Source organism: Podarcis pityusensis, assembly GCF_964106645.2.
Source record: "Podarcis pityusensis genome assembly, chromosome: 2".
Classification (NCBI taxonomy): Eukaryota; Metazoa; Chordata; class Lepidosauria; order Squamata; family Lacertidae; genus Podarcis; species Podarcis pityusensis.
This window is the reverse complement of record NC_138029.1, coordinates 90,237,388-90,257,592: the sequence shown is the minus strand read 5'-3', so window position 1 is coordinate 90,257,592 and position 20,205 is coordinate 90,237,388. Positions and strand designations below refer to the sequence as shown.

At 44.8% G+C, this 20,205-nt stretch overlaps 1 protein-coding gene across 2 annotated transcripts; it reads right to left on the bottom strand.

Moving 5' to 3' along the window:
- Positions 1 to 2,524: 2,524 nt before the first annotated feature.
- EFCAB12 (EF-hand calcium binding domain 12) lies at positions 2,525 to 19,159 on the bottom strand. 2 transcript variants are annotated; one of them, XM_080995523.1, is made up of 10 exons: positions 18,855 to 19,159; positions 16,641 to 17,154; positions 14,456 to 14,644; positions 13,663 to 13,825; positions 11,480 to 11,676; positions 10,421 to 10,634; positions 9,360 to 9,504; positions 8,546 to 8,644; positions 4,140 to 4,241; positions 2,525 to 2,892 (listed from the first exon to the last, which is right to left on the bottom strand). In XM_080995523.1, the coding sequence occupies exons 1-10, from the start codon at positions 18,971 to 18,973 to the stop codon at positions 2,634 to 2,636; spliced, it is 2,001 nt and encodes a 666-aa protein (XP_080851649.1). In that variant the 5' UTR covers positions 18,974 to 19,159; the 3' UTR covers positions 2,525 to 2,633. The 2 variants fall into 2 exon arrangements, with proteins under 2 accessions (XP_080851649.1, XP_080851650.1); XM_080995524.1 differs by having other exon boundaries at positions 11,480 to 11,670.
- Between the last annotated feature and the right edge of the window lie 1,046 nt (positions 19,160 to 20,205).

Genomic DNA, 20,205 nt, shown 5'->3' with positions numbered 1-20,205 from the left:
AAATTTGCTTTAAAGGCATGCAGACTGTGAATAATTACAAACAGAGTTCCTGATGCTGAACAGGCAACAAACTGGTAAAGGAGATTCAGTGTAAGTAAGTAGAAAGAGGTGCACAACAGTGCACCCCCCAATTTCATAATGTGAATAGCATGAACTAGCAAATGTGTGGGATTGTGGTTGCTGCAGTCCTCCCTGGGTCCTCGCGCCACCAAGGTTTGGCTTAGTGTTACATCTATACCTGGGCTGTTTTGTCTTGCTTGACCTGTAGTCAAGCTTTGTTCATGGCTTATTGTTTGTGTTATTTTCCAGGGGAGATTGCGGCTTAGCTCTGGGTGTCATGGCAGCAGAAGCTAAGCAGCTGTGAGTACTGCTGTCCTTCTCCACACGCTTGTACATGCATAGCCATTGTTTGGCTGAGTATCATGGGCCATCATAGCCAATATATGCTTATAGGATCTAAACTGACCATTAGAAACTAGGAAAGAGATCTTGTCGTTATGGTGGATAGTTAAGTGAAAGATCAACAGAGTGTGGCTGCGTGTTTGGAAAAAAGACAAATTCAGTGCTAGAGATTATTAGGAAAGAGACTGAAAATACCTGCCGGGATTATAATACCTTTATATAGATCTATAATGTGACTGGATTTTGAATACTATATACTCTTCTGATTGCCCATCTCAAAAAAGGAATATATTGATTGCCCATCTTAAAAAGGAATAGATATATTGCATTACATTTCCCCCCCCATTCCCCTCTTCAAGGACTCCCAAAGTAGCTTACAAAATAATAATAAATAATAATGATGATGATGAAACCATAACAATACAATCAGGAAACAAAGAGCAACAAACTTCTAAAGAAAAGAGTGAAACCAATACAAGCAGACTTAAAACTCCACACAAAGGCCTGGGAAAATAAATGGGGGTTATCTGGCACAAAAAAGATAAGACGATGTTAGAAAAACAGCAGGGATAGAATTTTAAAGATAGGAAGCCACCACACAGAAGGAAGGCAGATCTTAAGCTGATTGCTCATTCATGGGGTGATCCTTAAGGAAGAAGTGCGAAGAAGGAAAATGATGATCTGCTGGTGGACCTCTGGATGATTTGCAAATGTTTCTGGCTCCCAACTCTTTTAGCTATAGCAACAATTAAGACCCCCCCCCCAAATTATGTGCTAAAATAAAGATTATGGAAGAATCAGGTGTTTTTGTATTAAAGGATTGTGAGCTTAGCTCGGGGGCAAATTCCTGGGCTGAGCATGTGCTCAGGGGCATTCTACTAAGTTTTACTCAGAGTAAACCGGTTGAAATGAATGGAAGTAACTCATTTATGCTCGTTAATTTCAATGTCTCCCCCGTCCCCCCCAATCTACTATTTCACCCTCTAGTTTGTGAAATATAAAGACCTGTCTTATACTGAGCCAGACCACTGGTCCATTTAGCTGTTGCCTACATGGATGCTAGTGCCTCTCCAGGGTTAAAGGCACAAGTCTTTCTTGGTCCTTTCTGGAGATGGCATGGGTGACACCTGGCACTTTTGGCATGCAGAGCATGTGCTCTACCATGGAACTACAGCTCTTCCCCAAAACAGATCCTGCATGCCTGACGTCTGAACACCCAAGTTTAAGGCCCTTGGATTCTGAGCCATTTAGGACGTTACAGTTAATACCAGCACACTGCATCATGCTTGGAAGCAAGGCATGAGCCCACTCTAGGACTCCAAAGTGCTGGAAGAGGTGTAGAAAGAGGATTTCAATGACCAATTAGTCAGATCACTTTCCCTATGAGAAAAGGCTTTGGAGCTTTTCAATTTGCCAGGGTGCTGGGAGGTGACAAGAGAGGACCTTGACTGTGATGTATAAAATTATGCTGGCTGGAGCTGATGGACTTGGGAGCCAAACTACACCTGGAAGGCCCCAGGGTGCCTATCCCTACGCTAGAACCTGCCTTCTGTACCTGTAGTCTCTCCATACATTTAAGAACCCTGATTCTCCATAGATACATAAACACTCCTGGTGTTTCCCAAAATTAGGTCTCTACCCGTTTTTGGACTACAATTCCCATCACCCCTAGCTAGCAGGACCCATGGTCAGGAATGATGGGACTTGCAGTCCAAAAAACAGGTGGAGACCCAAGTTTGGGAAATACTGAGACAATACAAGGGTGACAAAATCAGCAATGGGGCCTGGGGGACCTAGGAAGCATGCCCCCGAAACCCATGAATTTACTTTTCGGAATGCCTAAAGTCAGAAAATGCAGTTGGGGCACATGACTTTTAGAAAATATCTGAAGGCAGCCCTGTTTAGGGAAGTTTTTAATGTTTGATGTTTTATCACTTTTTAATTATTATTATTATTAATAATATTATGTTGGGAGCCACCCAGAGTAGCTGGGGAAACCCAGCCACCAGATGGGCGGGGTATATTATTATTATTATTATTAGTAGTAGTAGTAGTATTAAGTTTACTGACAGCCTTGAAAAACCCCTTTAACCAAACAAGACTGTTGCCATCCATCTTTCACTGCAATCTTCTTACCATGTTCTTGTTTCGCTTAGGATATTGGCTTTGCACAGCAGATCCGCCGGAGTAGTCATGTGCTCATGAAATGTCAGGAACATTTTGAAACACTGTCAAATATAATAATTATGCTTTTGGGATTCTGGATCCCCGTACGACACGTATCCCTGGTCATTGACTGGCCAGCTGCGGTCAGGATTGTATCTAGCAGGATAGGCTGGGGACGTGCGAGGGACGTGGCTGAATATAGCATTCCCGTTGTCGCGGGCTTCCAGGGGTAGAAAGAGACGCAGCTGGCTAAGAAGATGTCCTGGCCAGAAATTATTTGGGTCAGTCTTGGGATTCAGGTGGGCAAACATCTTCCTTAGCTCACTGAAAACAAAATCCAAGGAAAGAAATACTGTTAGCGTGAAATACAAACCAACATACAACCACAATATGCAGGCTTTGCGACATGGAGACTTCATGAAAACATGGTTCGTCGTTCTTGCAAGCTCAATATGAAAATGCACAGGTCTACGTAAAATGGAAAGGAGGCCTAGCTTTGGAGTAGGGTAGCGTTAGAAACTCAGATATATAAGCTAGGCGCTGAATGACTCCTTCAACCAAGGTTACGGTCACCAAAATTGAATGTCTAGTTGCCATTTTGGGGCAAGGTGGCTCTAAAGTCTTATTTTTCAAATGGTGGACTGACTGTGATTGATTCTCATGTAAACATCTGGCTCCTTCAGATGACAGCCTTGAGCTAGGTTAAGAGCTTTGAGAACTTAAGGAAGAAAAGTCACTTGATCCAGGGACAGACTCTCTCTCTCTCTCTCTCTCTCTCTCTCTCTCTCTCTCTCTCTCTCCCTATTCCAATATATGCCTATCCCAACCTTTTTCTTAACGGTGACTGCTCCTGCTCTGGCTGCACAGAAAAAGCACTTTGGCTCCTGAAATTCATTATGATTGTGCAGATTAAATATAACTGATAGAATTCTACAGGGTGTGGTTTTAGTGTGTGAAAACAATCTCGATCCAAGGATCCCCAGATGATGGAGATGTCAGGCACCGTCCTGACACATCTGCACTAGACATTTAAAGCACTATGACACCACTTTAACAGTCATGCCTCCCCCTACAGAATCCTGGGGACTGCGGTTTGTTCAGGGTGCTGAATAGGAGACCCCTATTCCTCTCACAGAGCTACAATTCTCAGAGTGGTTGAACCATCAACTCCAATTTGCAGGTGACTCTGAAAACTGTTGTTCTGTGAAGGGAACAACTCTCAGCACCATTAGCTACCACAGTTCTCAGGATTCTTTGACTGTTTATACCACATTACTTTAAAAGCATGGTGTGGACACAGCCTTAAATAAAGATGGGATGGGGAGTTTGAGGGAATGCACACAAGCAGGGAGAGAATAAAAGAATGAAGCAGAGTTAAAGAATATTATCGTTAAAACTGGGAACGGGAAGAAACCAAAGCAAAGTGGGAAAAAGGTGAGGAGAGGGAGGGAGGGAGGAGGCCAACCAAACCTTTAAATCAAAAGCTTGCCTGAGGAAATTCCTTCAGGTACGAGACTATAAATTGTTTTAAAACTCTTCTAAAAGAAAAGAAGAAACATTGTGTGCCATACCTTTCCACGTATTGTTCCACAAGTATGCCCATTGATTCAGCTAAGGCGAAGTTATAAGCAGTGAAAAAATTATCTGGAGGAAGCACTCTTTTTGAGTGAGGCCTGCAAAAAGAAATGCATCGTGAGCTTAGAGGTGGCCAAGCTGGAAAGGAGAAATCTGACAGGATAGAGGAGCCCCAGACCCAACACCTATTTCTACCCAAACAGTATATCTGAAATATTTCAGCCTGATTTCAGATCTAATACCTGGAAGCAAGCGTAGCCTAACTTCTATGTAACACACGTGGAAATATTATGCACTCATTCACACCAACTGAAGCAGGCTCACTGAATGCAGTGGCTGAATTCAAAGAGAAGGCAGTAGCAACTGGTTCTGCCAGCACTGATCACCTGACAAGCCCCTGACTTATTCTGCACACTCGCCCCGCGAACACTCTTGCCCGTGTTTGCACTGGTGGTGGGAAGAAGCACCTCGGCCTCCAGAATAGAGGGAGCAGCCAGCAGGCTGGCTTTGGCTGATGCAAAGCAGGAGTGGAGAGCTTTTCTTTCTTTCTTTCTTTCTTTCTTTCTTTCTTTTTTTTTTTAAAGATATTTATTGAAATTTTCAAAATGTTACACAAAAGAAAAAAGTAAAATAGAAACAGAAGAAAGTACGAAATAAAAATAGTTGACAAAGTAGAAAAGGAAAAAAAAAACCCTTCCCACCATATGAGTAAAAAATTCCAAATAAGAAAAAGTGTCAGAAAGAAAAAAGAAAAATACAAAAGTACATCACAAACCTTTAAAAACATTTAAAAACAAATTCATTATTTTCAGCTCCTTAACTGTCATTGCCTTCTTTCTTAGACCTCCTCCTCCTCCCTTTCTTTGTATCCTAGTTATTAATTATCCCAGCAAATCCTTTCCATATTTCATAATATTCTGTCATTGCATTACCCTAATCTGTTTTGATCTTATCTTTCTATAATAAAATAAACCTTAAAGCTTAAAACTTAAATCTTATCCTTACCAACTTCTCATAACCATAATATTCTTTCATAATTCTTTAAACATCTTTGCTAAAGCCAAGTAATTTCATTCCAACATTTTTCTAACATTCATCAATTTTATAAAACAATTCTAATGGTAGAGAAAAGAGATACAAACAAATCCAATCTTCATCCAATGTCCCTTCCTCCTGGTTCCGGGTTTTGTCAGTCCTTATTCCTGTCGATCTGGCCCATTAACCTGGCAACCTTATATCCGAGGCCCTCAAGTCTCTTCCATGTCCCTTCCGCGGCTCTTCTTCATATTTGTAACTGTATTTTCCCTTGTCTCCTGCTCGTGGTAACTCCAGCTTGACAATGTTTTTGACCCTTCTCGACGGATCAGCCCCTTTTTCCATGTTCAACACTGAATTCCATGTAGTATTTAAAAGCATGTTTCAAAGACCCTCCAAAATTAAGAGCCCCCACAGTCCCAAACATCTCACGGCCCATTGCCTTATTTGAAAAGTCCAAACATCCCAGCATAGGGGGGTCAATCCAGCCCCCCATTTCCAAACCAAGCCAAACTTTTCCTTTCCAAATCTGGCTTTTTCCAAGTTCATTTGTCAAATCCAAAAAATCATATTCCTGTTGGGCCTGTTCTGTCAAGACACACTCCTGATTTAATTCCTGGGTGGGCTCCACATATTTTCCCACTGTCTGTTCAAAGTTTCCCACTGCCTGTTCAAAATTTCTAGTCGAAGTCGCCATCCAATTCACCTTCTCGTGTAATTGTTCCAGTAGGGCATTTGTTTTATAGAGAGCACACAACAAAGCTTCTGAATACATTGTCCTGCAAGGTCAGATGCCTGTTCCCACGGTTGTAATCTGTGACAGCTGCCGGCTCCCTGGAGTTAGTTACAGTTTCACAGACTCCCCCTAGTGGGAAGACTTCTATTTGTTCTTGCACCAAAGTTTCCTTTTTTAAGATACTTTGTCCATATATATTCCTTTAAAATGCGAAAGGGAACAGTGGAGTCACTATGTTTCTCTTCTTTTAGCTATCTGTCAAAAACACTTGTCTTTGGTCAATGAACTTCAAACGTCAGTCCTGACACCCCGCTCCAGGATCAGGACGGAGGAAAGTTACTTTACTTTAAAGTCACTTTAAACAATCCAAAAAGATCCCCCCCTTCTCCTGCTGTCAAAGGGGGGTTCCACAATTTTAAATGGTGAAATCCAATCTTTTTAAAAACGATTTTCTGAGCTCTAGTTTAAATTGTCTTTGCTATATTCTGTTTACAAAAGAACGGAAGGCTGACTTCCTGTTTAGACCTTCCCGTTCCGTACCAAATTAGAGTAGAATTTTTAAAATCCAATTCTTTCCTGCTCGCTAGTCCTTATTTGATGTCCAATTACTCAAAGTCTAAGTACTCACGGGTGCTTATTTTAAAGTCCAAATTGTCCCAGGAAAAAGGCAGCGCTCTCCGGCAACGGCTATGCGGCTTCGCTCCACGGAAATAGCAGCTGACTCACAGCACCGCGCCACTTCCCCCTCTTCACTTCGGAGCCCGTTAGTGGGTTCCTTAGCGGGTTGGGGAGGGCGCTAAAGGTGCCCGCCAAGTCCCATGGTCACAGGCTTCATCCGCCTGTGATTTTTAAGAGGGTCCCCGCTTCGCCGTAGCGGAGAAGACCTGTTTCCCGCGGAGCTAGTCCCTCCAGTTCAGAGGGAGTCCGCCATTGCCGGTGGCGCCACCCCGGAAGTCCTGGAGAGCTTTTCTTTCAGCCCAAGGACCGGGTGGCGAACTGGGCCTCCTTCCATCAAGCACCTGACGCCATCACCTGAGGCCACTTCGAAGGGGCTTGCTGCCTGTGCCAATCAGCTGACTGACAGCGAAGCCCCTCTTGGTCAGTTTGCAGGTGTGTTTTGGATTCAAACCACGCCTGTACGTGGATATATTTCCTCTGCAGACCAGCAAAGCTGCCTGCAAAGCTGCTCTGCAGAGGAAAAAACATCCGTTTGCGAAGCAGTGGAACCACAAACCAAACCTGCGAACAGGCAACCGCAGAGGGGCCTGCTGTCCGTGTGCCCCGCTCACCAAGGAATGTCCAGCCTGTGGGCCTGCTTAGGCACAGCGGGAGACCTCGTTTGGCTCACAAGGATGTTTTCCAAACTATGCCTGTTTGTCCCACATCAAATGTCCTACGTGACATCAGGTGTGAGGGCAGGTAAGGGCACGGCTGCAGAGCAGCAACCGGACGCTTACAGTGCTCTCCGTGTCCTCAGCGGCACAAGAATGCCTTCCATCAGCTTCAGCTGGTGGCCCAGCTGTGCTCTTATTTAGACAGGGACAACCTATCTACTGTTGTTTGTGCTTTGGTAGTTTCTAGGTTAGATTACTGCAGCACGTTACCCATAGGGCTGCCTCTGAAGACGGTTAGGAAACTTCAGCTAGTGCAGATTTCAGGGGCCAGGTTGCTCACTGGGGCAAGATGGTTTGAAAATATTACACCGATACTGGCCAGATTGCCAATTAGTTTCTGGGCCCTATTAAAGTGCTGGTTTTGATCTATAAAGCCTTAAATGGCTCAGGGCCACAATAACTCAGGGACTGCCTCTCCCCATATAAACCGACCTGGACTCTGCAATCATCACCTGCAGCCCTTCTTCATGGGCTTCCTCTGTGTGAGGACTGGAGGGTCGCAACACAAGAACAGGCCTTCTCTGCAGTGGCTCCCCGTTTGTGGAATGCTCTCCCCAGGGAGGTTTGTCAGGTGCCTTGTTCATACACCTTTAGGTGCCAGGCAAAAACGTTCCTCTTTAACCAGGCCTTCAGCTGATGGACATCTAATACCCTTTTAAATGTGTTGTGCAAGTGGGATTATTGGGTTGTGTTTGTTTTTATTAATATATTGTGTTTTATTAATATATTGTAATTTTATGTTGTGAACCACCTTGAGATGTGTGATAATAAGGTGGTATACAAATTTAATAAACAAAAAAGAGGCAGCCTGTATGGGAGAGGTTTTTTTTTAAAAAATAATAATTATTATATACTGGTCTCAGGGCACTTCACAGAATAAAATCAAAATATGAAACCACAAAATACATAATCAAAATAAAAACCCAATAACCCCGCCTCTACTTTAATGTGAGGTAAACATTTGTCCCATGTGGTTTAGAGATAGAGACCCCATCACTAAGACAAGACACCAATCAGCTTTTGCAGAGTGACCAGGTCAACTTCAATAGGAAGGGTCAGTAAGGCTGTGAAAGAATAAGGCTGCAATCCTCGCCACACTTACCTGGGGGTATACCCCCTTGCTTCTGAGTAGACATGGGTAGGATTGCAGCCTGAGGTGGCCAAACTCAATGGCACAGCTCTATATTACAAGCACTGATAAAAATCTAGGATAACACCCAGCAGATTGAACACATACTTCATTAGTTTCCAAAACTCTCTGTATGACTTCCAGCGGGTGTTAAGGGTCTTGTCTGTTTTTTGGACCTCTGGTTTCTTAACCTCTGCCTTCTTCTTTCTAGGGGAGAAGGAAAAACAATTTGTTTAGAGACACCAAGAGGGGAATAGAAGGAGAAGACAAGAAAACACTCAGAATGGCGTTTGTCCCCAAGCCTCCTAATATTTTTGCTGCAGCAAAAACGCTGTTGTTCAAATGTTGCTGAGGAAATGATTTTAAGCCAGTGACCCAGTATGGGAGCCCGTAAGCAGCCCATAATGGCTGTGCTCTGAAGCAGGGGCATGGATGTGGCATAGAAATCCTAAGACCTTCCAGTCCAGCGTTCTGGACTTTGCATCCTATAGTGCCTTTGCTTTTGCTTATGCCAGGTTGAGGCATCCAATGCTCAAAGTCCACCCCCTCACTTACTTTAAGCCTCGGTGCTGTTCAAGCCTCAGGAACATTTCCCACAGTTCTTGGGGCTGCATTAAGGTATGGTACTTCAGTCAAAACTAGGCGCCCTAACCTTATGCAGCTAACAGCCTATATTCCATGTGAAAGTTGCCCAGAACACCCATGGACAATTAAGCCAGGGAGCTGTGGACTGAAAGTGCCCAATCGATTCAAAATGCCCAGTTGACTGGCTTTGGTTGTAGCAAGGAAATTCCAGCATGAGAATTTGCAAAGACTTCTCTGCTGCTTGTACAGGAACTGTAATAGGATATTATCTTCAAACCAAACCAAACCAATTTGTGTATTGTCTTGATTTTTTAAAAAACCCAAAAACCAAACAAACCCTTTTTTGTCTCCCGAAGTGCTTATGGGTTGTGCTGATGGCAATCTTGGTTGGTATCCAGATTGGTCATAATAACCTCCAGGTTGTCTCATCTTGCGGAAATGGTTCCCCTCTCTTACAATTCTGTCCGGTGGGTAGAGCAAAGCTGATGATACAGAAAACGAAAATTTTAGAAGAAAGAAAGAACTGTGGCATTACAGTCAACCCACATAACAGCAAAATTTCTACCTTAGCTATACAGTGGTACCTCGGGTTAAGTACTTAATTCATTCCAGAGGTCCGTTCTTAACCTGAAACTTTTCTTAACCTGAAGCATCACTTTAGCTAATGGGGCGTCCTGCTGCCACTGTGCCACCGGAGCACGATTTCTGTTCTCATCCTGAAGCAAAGTTCTTAACCTGAGGTACTATTTCTGGGTTAGCGGAGTCTGTAACCTGAAGCATATGTAACCCGAGGTACCACTGTACAAAGAATCTTGGGTAGGTTCAAGCAGCTTGTGGATTTCCCCATGACTCACTTGAGTGGTGGCCCGCTAGAGCAGACAGCTTTTCTGAAGGAGCCCAACATGAGCCGGTGCATCTGAGTTAACTGGGCGTTGCTGGCGTAACTCTGCACCAGCCAATCTCCCTCCTCCCTTTCCCTAGCTTACGGAACTTGGATGGGCATTGCCTGCGCTCTAAAGCCTACCTTCATAAGGGCTAGAAACGCAGCCAAGTTGGTGTGCTTGTGGAGCACTTGTACGGAATCGCAGGATACCGACAGGCTGTGTGTTAAGTTCCGCAGCGCAACCCTACACATCTTTACTCGGAAATAAGTCTGCTAGAACATAACTCCCTAAGCAAGTGGGTTTAGGGTTGTAACTGAGTCGACTGTATTCTTTGTTATACCAGACCCACCACCCATCAGACCTGAACAACTATGTAACAGTGTTATTCTGCCTAGGTTTTGTTTTGTTTTTTTGTGGGGGGTTAGCAGGCGACTTTGACCCTGAGCCAGTGTAAACACCACCCTGCTTTGATGATATATACAGCATTCCCTCCAGTCCCCTTGTTTCACCATACCCCTTTTCAGCATCTTCTCGGTAAGCGGGACGCCGTATTTTTCACACAGCTTGAGACACTGAGTGTAGACCAGGTAGCAAGCCAGCCGGTGTTGGTCCACCAGCTCTCCCATTTCACCCTGGATGGTGCTCGGAAAGCAGTGGCCGTCCACAACCGCGTCTCCGGATTTCACAAGCTTACACTGTTCTGCATATTCTAAGGGGTTGGTCTTTCTCTGCAACAAAAAGACATTGCCTCTTTTGTTACAAAACATCTGAACGCCGCTGTGCTGTGCAAAACACCATAGCGTGCCGAGGAGGATTTTCTACCTGAGAATTAAAGGACCTACTAATATAGGGCTTGTGGGAAAGTGTGGTCCTCCAGGTGTTGTTGGGACAGCAACTCCTCTCAATTCTAATCAACAGGACTGATGACCAGGGATGATGGGGATTCTTGGTTCAAACGCAGGTTTCCCATTCCTCATCTAATGTATATTCCTTTCTAACCCTGAGGAAAGACTGCTGCCCTACACACTGTCAGGGTGGGGAGCCTGTGGCCCAGCAGGTGTTGCTGCACTCCAACTCCCATCAGCCCCAGCCAGCATGGCCAACAGTCAAGGATGATGGGAGTTGGAGTCCAACGATGACAACAACAACAACTGCAGGGATACGAGTTCCCACCCCTGATCTGTGAAAAGTACCTGAAAATGGTCTGAGAAGCTTCCCCCCCCAAAAAACCCTCCCTTCCTCCTGCAGCCTTTTAGTGACCCCAAAATCTGCTCTGAGGGAAGGGGGAATCAGGACAGAAAATGGAAAGAGAAATTGCTGAAAGGAGCATCCAGTTAGCAGGGGGGGAATTTCCACTGGATTTGACTCACTGCTGTGAATGGAGTAAGTCCTTTAACTTGCAAAACCCAAGGTGTGGCGCCAACTCAACAGAGTAAGACAGCGTTTGAGGGGTAACTCGACATGTCTTTTTACAGCATCAAAGGTGGCTTGAAAGAGGGATCACTACTTATGGCCTCCAGAGTCAAAGCAAGAGAATGAAGGCGCAAAGAGTTCTGCCGCAGAAACACGGTACCTTAGTCCGTCGTCTCATTTCCTTGTATCTTTTCCCAGCTTCCTCCATCTGATTATAAGATAGATGCATGCGGTCTACTTCTGTGTTGATGGGAGGAACTTCAAGCCGGCATATCTTTGCTTCACCAGGATGTTTGGAGAATGTACCGCTTCTCCTACAAGACTTCTGTGGTGTGGAAGGTGGGAGCTCTTCTGTTTCTTTCAGAAGGGGAGAAAGGGGGAAACAGACACGGCATTAGAAACCTGTCAGAATTTCTCACAAACACAAAATCTGCACCATGACCACCAGCAAGCACCTGTCGCCTGACAGTTTAATGCCTTTTCACGCTAGATCATGCTGGCTCATTCTCTTTCTTCATGGGAGGACATCATGAGATATTTTTCCTCACAAGGGTTTTCAAAGTGAACAATAGCCATTCTTGTCATGAAATTCTACTCAATATTGATCCAAAGCAGAACTCTGACATTTAGTTAGTAGAGTAAAAACTTAAACATGTTGCAGGATCCCCCCAAAATAGACCAGAGGCAATTAATACAGTGGTACCTCGGGTTACAAACAGTTCAGGTTACAGACTCCACTAACTCAGATGTAGTACCTCGGGTTAAGAACTTTGCTTCAGGATGAGAACAGAAATCATGCTACGGCAGCGCGGCAGCAGTGGGAAGCCCCATTAGCTAAAGTGGTGCTTCAGGTTAAGAATGGTTTCAGGTTAAGAATGGTCCTCCAGAACGAATTAAGTACTTAACCCGAGGTACCACTGTATTGAATCCAGCAGAGCTTTACTGCTACTGAAGGCAAATGAGCATAATGGTCACAAATCCAATACATTCAGGATTGGCACAGTCCATAAGAAATCCTGTTGCAGCAGACTTAACTTAAACTTATAATAAGTCTAAACCTCAACACTAAGCATACTATGTACAGAACACCACACCAGAAGGAAAAGAGGTAGAAAGAGAAAGAGAACCCAGGCTCCTTCTGGCCTATATTTATAGTCAGCATGACCTTGACTGAAAGAGAAAGAGAACCAGTTTAAACCAGCTGTACTCAGCTTCTCAGAAGGAATAAACCAAACATCAGTAACCTTCTGCCTGTTTCTTTCACACAGAGAAGCTTCCAGAACCCTCTTGAATTAATTAGAATAGGAAAGATCTCTACACATCAGATCAATACTTTCTGCACTAAGAAATGCAAACTGACAATTCTGGCCTGTTGTATTAAAAGAAAGTAATTCCCTTGCAATACTTATTCGAGAGTAATCACCTCAAATCCAGTAGGGCTTACATCTGCACAGCACTGGGAATTCTAATCTGAGGTACAGACTCTGTAGAACTGGAAGGGACCCAAAGGGTCCTCAAGTCCAAAGCAGGTAGCTATGGTGAAAACCAAAACAAAGCAGCCCTTATTTCTGATATAATTCAGAACGCTTTTGCCTCTGGCTCCACCTCTACTGGCCTGCAGCCCCTAACAGATTACACACACACACCACTGAAGGAAATACAGCTCTTGACATGAAAAGCCTGTCCATTTGACTCTGAATTGCATTTGTTGGGGTTTCCTTGGAGTAGGCACAGCAAAGGGGAACTTTTCCCTGCACCTTTATCCCTGGCCAGCACGGGTTGAAGGACTGCGGCGGCAGCTGTACTGCTCCATCAGTCTCCTTCACTTCTGACCAGGGGCTAGGATGGCAGCCTTACAACATACTGGGTAGCAGAGTATTTTTTGAAGAGGAGCGAAAGCATGGACTGAAAACTGAGGGTGGCCTTTCCCCCACCCCCTCTGGCAGTGGTTTGCAGGTTGGCCCAGTCATGCCACTCAATTATTTTATGTGAAGATTGACTCCGCAAGACCAATGCTGGAGGTGAAAAGTACTACTGGGGTTATTCAGATATGACTCAAACCTGCCTTTCAAATATGTAGGCCAAACCTGCCTTTCTTTCCCATCTGTAATCAGCTTGGGTTAGCATGGCTCTTAGAAACTTTTGGAGGTGCAAGATAAATTGCTACAGCCAGGACTCGTAGCATCAGGATACACACTGGAGTGCCAACTTCTTTTTTTTGTACAAGGAATTCCTATGATAACCTTTATTACAACCATCAGCAACTGAAGCTGAAAACTTCATCCCCGTTAGCGATGTCAAGACAACAGAACCACGTCTTAACACTTTTGCTTGTTTGTTTACCTGGCTTTGATTCTTTAGGCTGCCTCCATTGCTCTCTTAAGTTATCTGCCCATATTCTCTGACACTCAACCAGGTCATCATTGTTTATATAATTCACTTTCTTTGACATCATGAGGTAGGTGATCACATCTTCCAGGTCAGTTGTACTGAGAGGAATGTTGGTCTGCAAACGAGTATAAAATCAAAACTGCAATCATCAGGTCCAATCACAGTAAGTAAGATGTGTGACCACCAAACTGAAGAGAGAGTCACTCCTTATTGCAATAATCTGCCTTATCTTTGTACGTTCTTCACAAAATATGCATGTTTGAAATGCATCATATCCTAAAAATACACATTATGTATGCATTTTAACCTAGTATGTGCTTATTTTTAATGTATAGTTTTTGTGCTGAGAACCATATTAGCAAAGTGCAAAAACGGAAGGGGTGATTTCATTTCGATCTGTATATTCTCCCAGGAAGCAGAATTCAGAACCTGTTATATTCAAATGCTGACCCATTGAAATCCTTGAGCATCCGTACTGTGTGTGCCCGTTAGCAGCAAGTGAAATTATGTAGGCCAATAGTTGGTGTGCAAGAGGATGCCTGTGCCCTGATCTGGGAAGGAGCATAAGCATATAGAAGCTGCACACACATCCCTCAACATAAGAGGAATCAAGTGTGCAAAAAAAGGGTTGAATATGTGATTCCCATGGCTGAGAAGCAACTACCGAAAATCCCCACTGAGGAACATCTACCCAATCTCTCTGTCTAAACAGGGACATGGTTTATAAATAGGCTTTGCCACTTACCTCTTGGATTATTTTAATGAAGTCGGCTCTGCTGAACCTCATCGTCTTGGTCCTGTCTGATTTCTTAAAGAGGTCCACCAGCTTGAGTTTCTGCTTGTGCAGAAGGTTTTGCAGCGTCATGAGGGACTTGGGGTGAGGAGCGATGACACGAGGGATGACAATCTTGTGTGGTGGCTTTGGTCTCAGATTCTGAAAGACATTGGGCGGGGGGGGGGGAGGGGATGGAAAAGGACATGTAAAACTTTCTTCCTGTGAAGAAGAAACATTCACATTGGTCATAGGAACACGAAAGAACCAGCCAATCAGTCATCACAATGAAGACAACATTATGAAGCCATGTAGCCAATCAGAGCTGGTGATGTGTTGATGGTGACGGCGAGAAAAACAATTCCCATTGACCCCACTCTGAATAGAGGGAACAGTTAAGTGTCCCTTTTGATCAGGTGAGTGAGCTGAACTCCCTGTCATGCTGCAAGTTTTCTTACCGGCCAGGATTGCAAAACAAGCCTGTTGCCCTGATCCAAATGCAGTTTGTGGAGTTGCGGGTGATGAGTTGAGGCAGAATGTGGATAGGGATGCAGGCAACGCCCAATTAACATGGGGTTTGTTGCAAGGCACCACACATTTAAGTGAAATTGAGTATATTTGAAGAACCACCATTGAAAAAGTCTGCAAACACCCCGTTCAGCCACTGCACTGCCCTCTTTCTGATGCTTCCAGGTCACTTCTGGGTTTGGCACGATGCATGCATGCACGGTCACACACAGATTGGATGCACCTAAAACAGTCGCTGCCTGTATATATAGATTCACATCCCATTGAAGAGGATACACTGTAAATAAACCGTGTCTATGTTTGGATGTGCTTCCAGATACACATGTCCATGTATATTGCATTACCTTAACAAAATGCCCATTGGCTGCACATCCCCGTCCCCATCCTGCCCTAATCAGGATCTATGCTTGATGGGATTGTGGCAGGAGAGGGTTACGGTTAGCTGCTTGGCAACAGAGACACGCTCCCTCTTCCCCTCAATGTCCTTCCCAGTGCAAAGGTTTTTAACCGTGTGTGTGTGTGTGTGTGTGTGTGTGTGTGTGTGCCCTTGTTGTTATATCACATAATTTCATTTGTTACATTGTTCTATTTTTGTTAATGGATATTGTGAAAGAGTAACAGCTGAGATGGGGAAACATTTTTGTTTGCAAAACGAAAACCTCCATTTGGGATCTTCACTACCTTAAATCAGTCAGTCAGTCAAATTTATCTGATCTGCTGAGCTGCTAAGGCACAGGCAGAAACCTTATAAGTAGAATATTTATCCCAATCCATCAACAAATTACGTATTTCTCCCATTATTTGAAACTGAAACTCCCTGGAGAATTCTATACCTATGAGATAGCACACAGGGAGCAAAACTGCCTTAAATCTCAATCAGCTGAGTCGCTGAGGCCAGCTGTGGTTCTCTGTGGCACTATGAACTTGCAAGTTCCTAATAAGTTCCAACACTGTCACACAGGCAACCCCTCATTTACCCGGGGGTTGCGTTCCGGATCATTGCGCTCTTGTCACACACCCCGTACCGCCCTTTTAGTGACGTCTTTATGGCGTTTCTGGGTTACTTTCGGGTTTGGCGCTGTGTGTGTGACAGCACATATATTGGTCACACCTAAAACAGAAGGGACGTGGGTGGCGCTGTGGTTTAAACCACTGAGCCTAGGGCTTGCTGATCAGAAGGTCGACGGTTCGAATCCCCGCAATGGGGTGAGCTCCCATTGCTCGGTCCCTGCTCCTGCCCATCTAGCAGTTCGAAAGCACGTCAAAGTGCAAGTAGATAAATAGGTACCTCTCCAGCGGGAAGGTAAACGGTGTTTCCGTGCACTGCTCTGGTTTGCCAGAAGCGGCTTAGTCATGCTGGTCACATGACCTAGAAGCTATACGCCGGCTCCCTCGGCCAATAAAGCGAGATGAGCACTGCAACCCCAGAGTCGGTCACGACTGGACCTAATGGTCAGGGGTCCCTTTACCTTTACCTTAAAACAGGAGGAGAGCAGATCTGGCAGTCAGAGCCAACCCCCTGGGCTAACTGTAAGTAAGAAGGCAGGCAGGTGGGGCCTAGCTAAGGGCAGGCAGAGATGGGGGGGGGCCTGCCACACTTGCCCCTAAAGGACCAGCCTCCACCACTTACCTCAAGGGTGTCATCTTCCCACAACTTGGCTTGCACTTTAGTCTTCAATGCTTCCTTGTCTTCTTGTATCTTCCTCAGCACATTTTGTTCCTGCTCACTGACGGGCTCTTTCCCCATCAGCCACTGCTCCAGGTCCACACAGTTCAGCAGATTCTGCAGTTGTATTCTTCCCTGGATCCAAGCTTCCAGCTCTTGCAGATCTGCCTCCTCTTTCGCAGAGGTCTTATCTTCAGCCTCTGGAAGTTTTCCTGAGCCCACAGGTTTCTGCTCTGGAGCGGGAAGTTCAGGCGGGTGAGGCCTGGGCCCGCGAACCGCCATTTCACTCATCGGAGGGGCAATGAGAATGCGACGTCGAGATCTGGGGGGCCCAAATCTGCTTGCTTTCACTTTGAGGAAAAAATGTGGATAAGCCTCTCTGATCTTGAATTGTTTAAAGCAGTGATCTAAAACCCAATCCAGGTTGTCGGCGGGGGAGTCTTCGAGCAATACTGCATTTGACAGAGCTTCGCCTTCACTGAAAAGAGAACAAAGGGATGAGGAAGTTAAATTTACCCCAATAAAACAAAACCTTGTTTTATATCCCCCCCCCCAAGCTAAGTCTCTTTCCATTAGACCTCCACCAGGAATGGATAATTCTGCTGTTTCTGCACTGTGTTTGATCTGACCAGTCAATCACAGTTACTCAAGGGCACAATTACAGGCTCTCTCTGAGACACACCATAGAAGTGGCTCATGAAGACACAGAAAAATAAATAAATATATACATATATAAATAATGAAGAAACAGAAGGGGCTGGAGTGTTTCTATCGCTGGGCAGTTTTTTCTTTTACACATACTAGATAAACTGTTTGGAGTACAACAAAATGTGCTTGTTTTTTTTTTAAAAAATATTGCATGTAACCCACGTTCAGATTAATATGTGTATGTGGTGTTGGGGGCGGCGCTTACTTTATGTGATGGCCTCACCCGCTATTGTTTTTAGAAAGGGATGGGGAGGGGGACAGTAATTTGACAAAAACTACAGGGGGCTGGAGCTTGCAGATTACCTAAAGGGCTCTCATACCTAATTGCCACCCCCCCCCCACATCCATAAGCTGGGCACCACATTTCATTACTTCAATGTGCAATTTGCATGCACGGCACATTACTGTAATATAGAATAATAAATTCACGTGGAAGGGATGCATTTATTCATGGCATAGGAACTACATGTGTTACTTGTTTCACCCAATGAGCGGATTGTTGAGAAGACAAGCCAGAACAGGTGTCTTCAAAGCCGGACAATCCAGCTTGGGTTGCCTGCTGGGTGATTGTGGCCCTGTGTATCAGCTATCACTGTCTGGGAAACATCAGTGTACAGAAAGAATGCCTCTTTCAGTTGCTCACTCAGTGCCATTGTATAATAGCAGGAAGCAACTTAAAAGCCAAATCCCACACTATGCTCATGAGAAAGAAAGAAAGAACTACGAGGTAAATTGTACCAGATAGTTTAAGATTGCAAGTTTTAGAGGTTTTTACATATCTGCACACCCTTCTTTCGTTCTTTTTTAAATGTATTTTTATTAAAGATTTTCTTGGTTTACAAAAGTATGTGCAATCTCTCTCTCTCTTTTCCCCCCAAGTAACATTTTTTACAGATCAGTTTCATTTGTTGAGACATTAGGAAGAAAAGGGGGAAAGAGGTGGGGGGGAAGGTGAGTGGGGGTGAGGTCGGGTGGCGATGTTTCTATTATACTTAATATTTTTATGTCAGCGTCGCTTGTGCAGGTTCTCTGCTATTCACTTGTGTTTCTTTGATGGTGAGAGAGGTTGGGGTTGGCCTAGGCACACCCTTCTGTCTTAAGGAAAAACAAACCAGATTTTATAAGATTAAAATTATTCTACCCCTATTTCTTTACAAGCAAAGAACAACCTCTTGGGGGAGGGGCTTCTTGTCTTTTATATGCTGTAAGGAATGTTGATGTTTTATATGAATGTTTTCCTGTTCAGTTTTATAATACAGTACATTTATGTGTGAGTTTTTCTATGTAACTCGCTCAGATACCTTTTAGTTGACAACTTTTGGCCCATTGGTCATCTCCAATAAACAATAACAGTTCCTAAATGCTACACGACTGAATTAACCGCCCCCCCAAACCCCTACTGAACTAGTTGTTTATAAAGTTATCCATGGGAAACGGGCTCCGTAAGGCCTCATGCTGCAGTCTACAAACCTCTTGGGCGAAGAAACGCCACTTAGCAGAGGCTGCGATGAAGTGCTAAATTGCCGCGATCCACTCCGAGCGCCTGATGTTCCCGATGACCAGCTCGTCTGATCCATTTTGGTCAACATTTCGGTGTAGGATCGGACGCCTCCTAACAAAAAAAATCGTCCGGTAGGTTTTTCAGAAGAAGCTCAGAAAAGCCTTCTCATCTCAGACCGGCAGAGGGGAAAGAAGAAGCCGAGGACGAAACCTTCTGTAACCCTCCAGCGCCCTGGTAGCAAAAGGGCAAGGTCCGCGTTGTTGTTTCTTACGCATCTGCGTTAGAGCACAAGGCAAGAGTTGCATTTTGGCGGGCGCCAAGGCAACGGCCGCGGACGCCGGCAGCTGATTGGCCGAGAGACGCCGGCCCGAACGTTGTGTCGGCAACCCTGGGAAGCAGCTCGCGCCAATCCCGCGCGGCAATGAATGGCTCGCCGTCGCTCTTGCGCCTGGACAGGGGATTCTCGAGACCGGGGTCATGAAGCGGGAAGGAGACTGGACGTGGCGCAGGCTTTTGGTTTGCCCGCAGCCTGATCCTATTCAAAATCCCACTGAAGTCAACGGGGAGCGCGCGTAGCTCTCAAGGCGAAGCACAAGTTAACACTTAAATAAGTTTCTGCGCTTCCTCGTCTATGCAGTTGGCCGAGCAAACAGAGTCAGCTTCCCGGAGCGACTTTTTAATAGTCGGTTGCCATATTTCAAGCAGTGGAAATCCGGAGCTTTTGGGGGCAAAGTTGTTGAACTTTTAAAAGTCCCCCCCCGTGCCGTTTTTGATCTATTTTTATGAAAAATAGGCATGGGCTGCCGTACATCCTGGGCACCCAATCCATTTTCACCTGGTTGCCGCTAGAGACAGAGGTATTCCGTATATATTATATATAACCGGCAAATTCCAGACATATGGCAACCCTGTTTCCATAGGAGCCAATTCCTAGGGACTGAGGGGTCTTCGCTCCCCCTAATAAAATATTTGAGGGGGCCCACCCACCTCCAGTTGATGGGCATTGCCATTCAGATAGTGTGCGTGTGCCATGTCATGTGATCCTATTTTGCAAGGCAGGCCTCCCCCCCCCCATATTTTATTCAAGTTTGCACCCCTGTCTATTTCACAATTCATCCTGCAGCTCCTAAAGTCTAAAGCATGAAAACACTGCCCATCATGAAATTGTTTGGTTATATAAATCACAATCTCATTGTTGGCACAGTCCCACTAAATGGCAACATTCATGAATATTTCGTATGTTTGGTACCAATGAAAACCTTGTATTCCACTATGAAATATATTTTATGGCACTCATTCTTTTCTAAGTTTTATGTGATT

What these genes read in the sequence shown, in the direction of transcription:
- EFCAB12 (XM_080995523.1), bottom strand. Translation starts at nt 18,973, where the DNA reads ATGTTGACCAAAATGGATCAGACGAGCTGGTCATCGGGAACATCAGGC. An exon ending in GGCGTTTCTTCGCCCAAGAG is followed by an intron (nt 17,155 to 18,854) that starts GTTTGTAGACTG and finishes TTCTCTTTTCAG; the next exon opens with TGAAGGCGAAGCTCTGTCAA. An exon ending in TCATTAAAATAATCCAAGAG is followed by an intron (nt 13,826 to 14,455) that starts GTAAGTGGCAAA and finishes ACTCGTTTGCAG; the next exon opens with ACCAACATTCCTCTCAGTAC.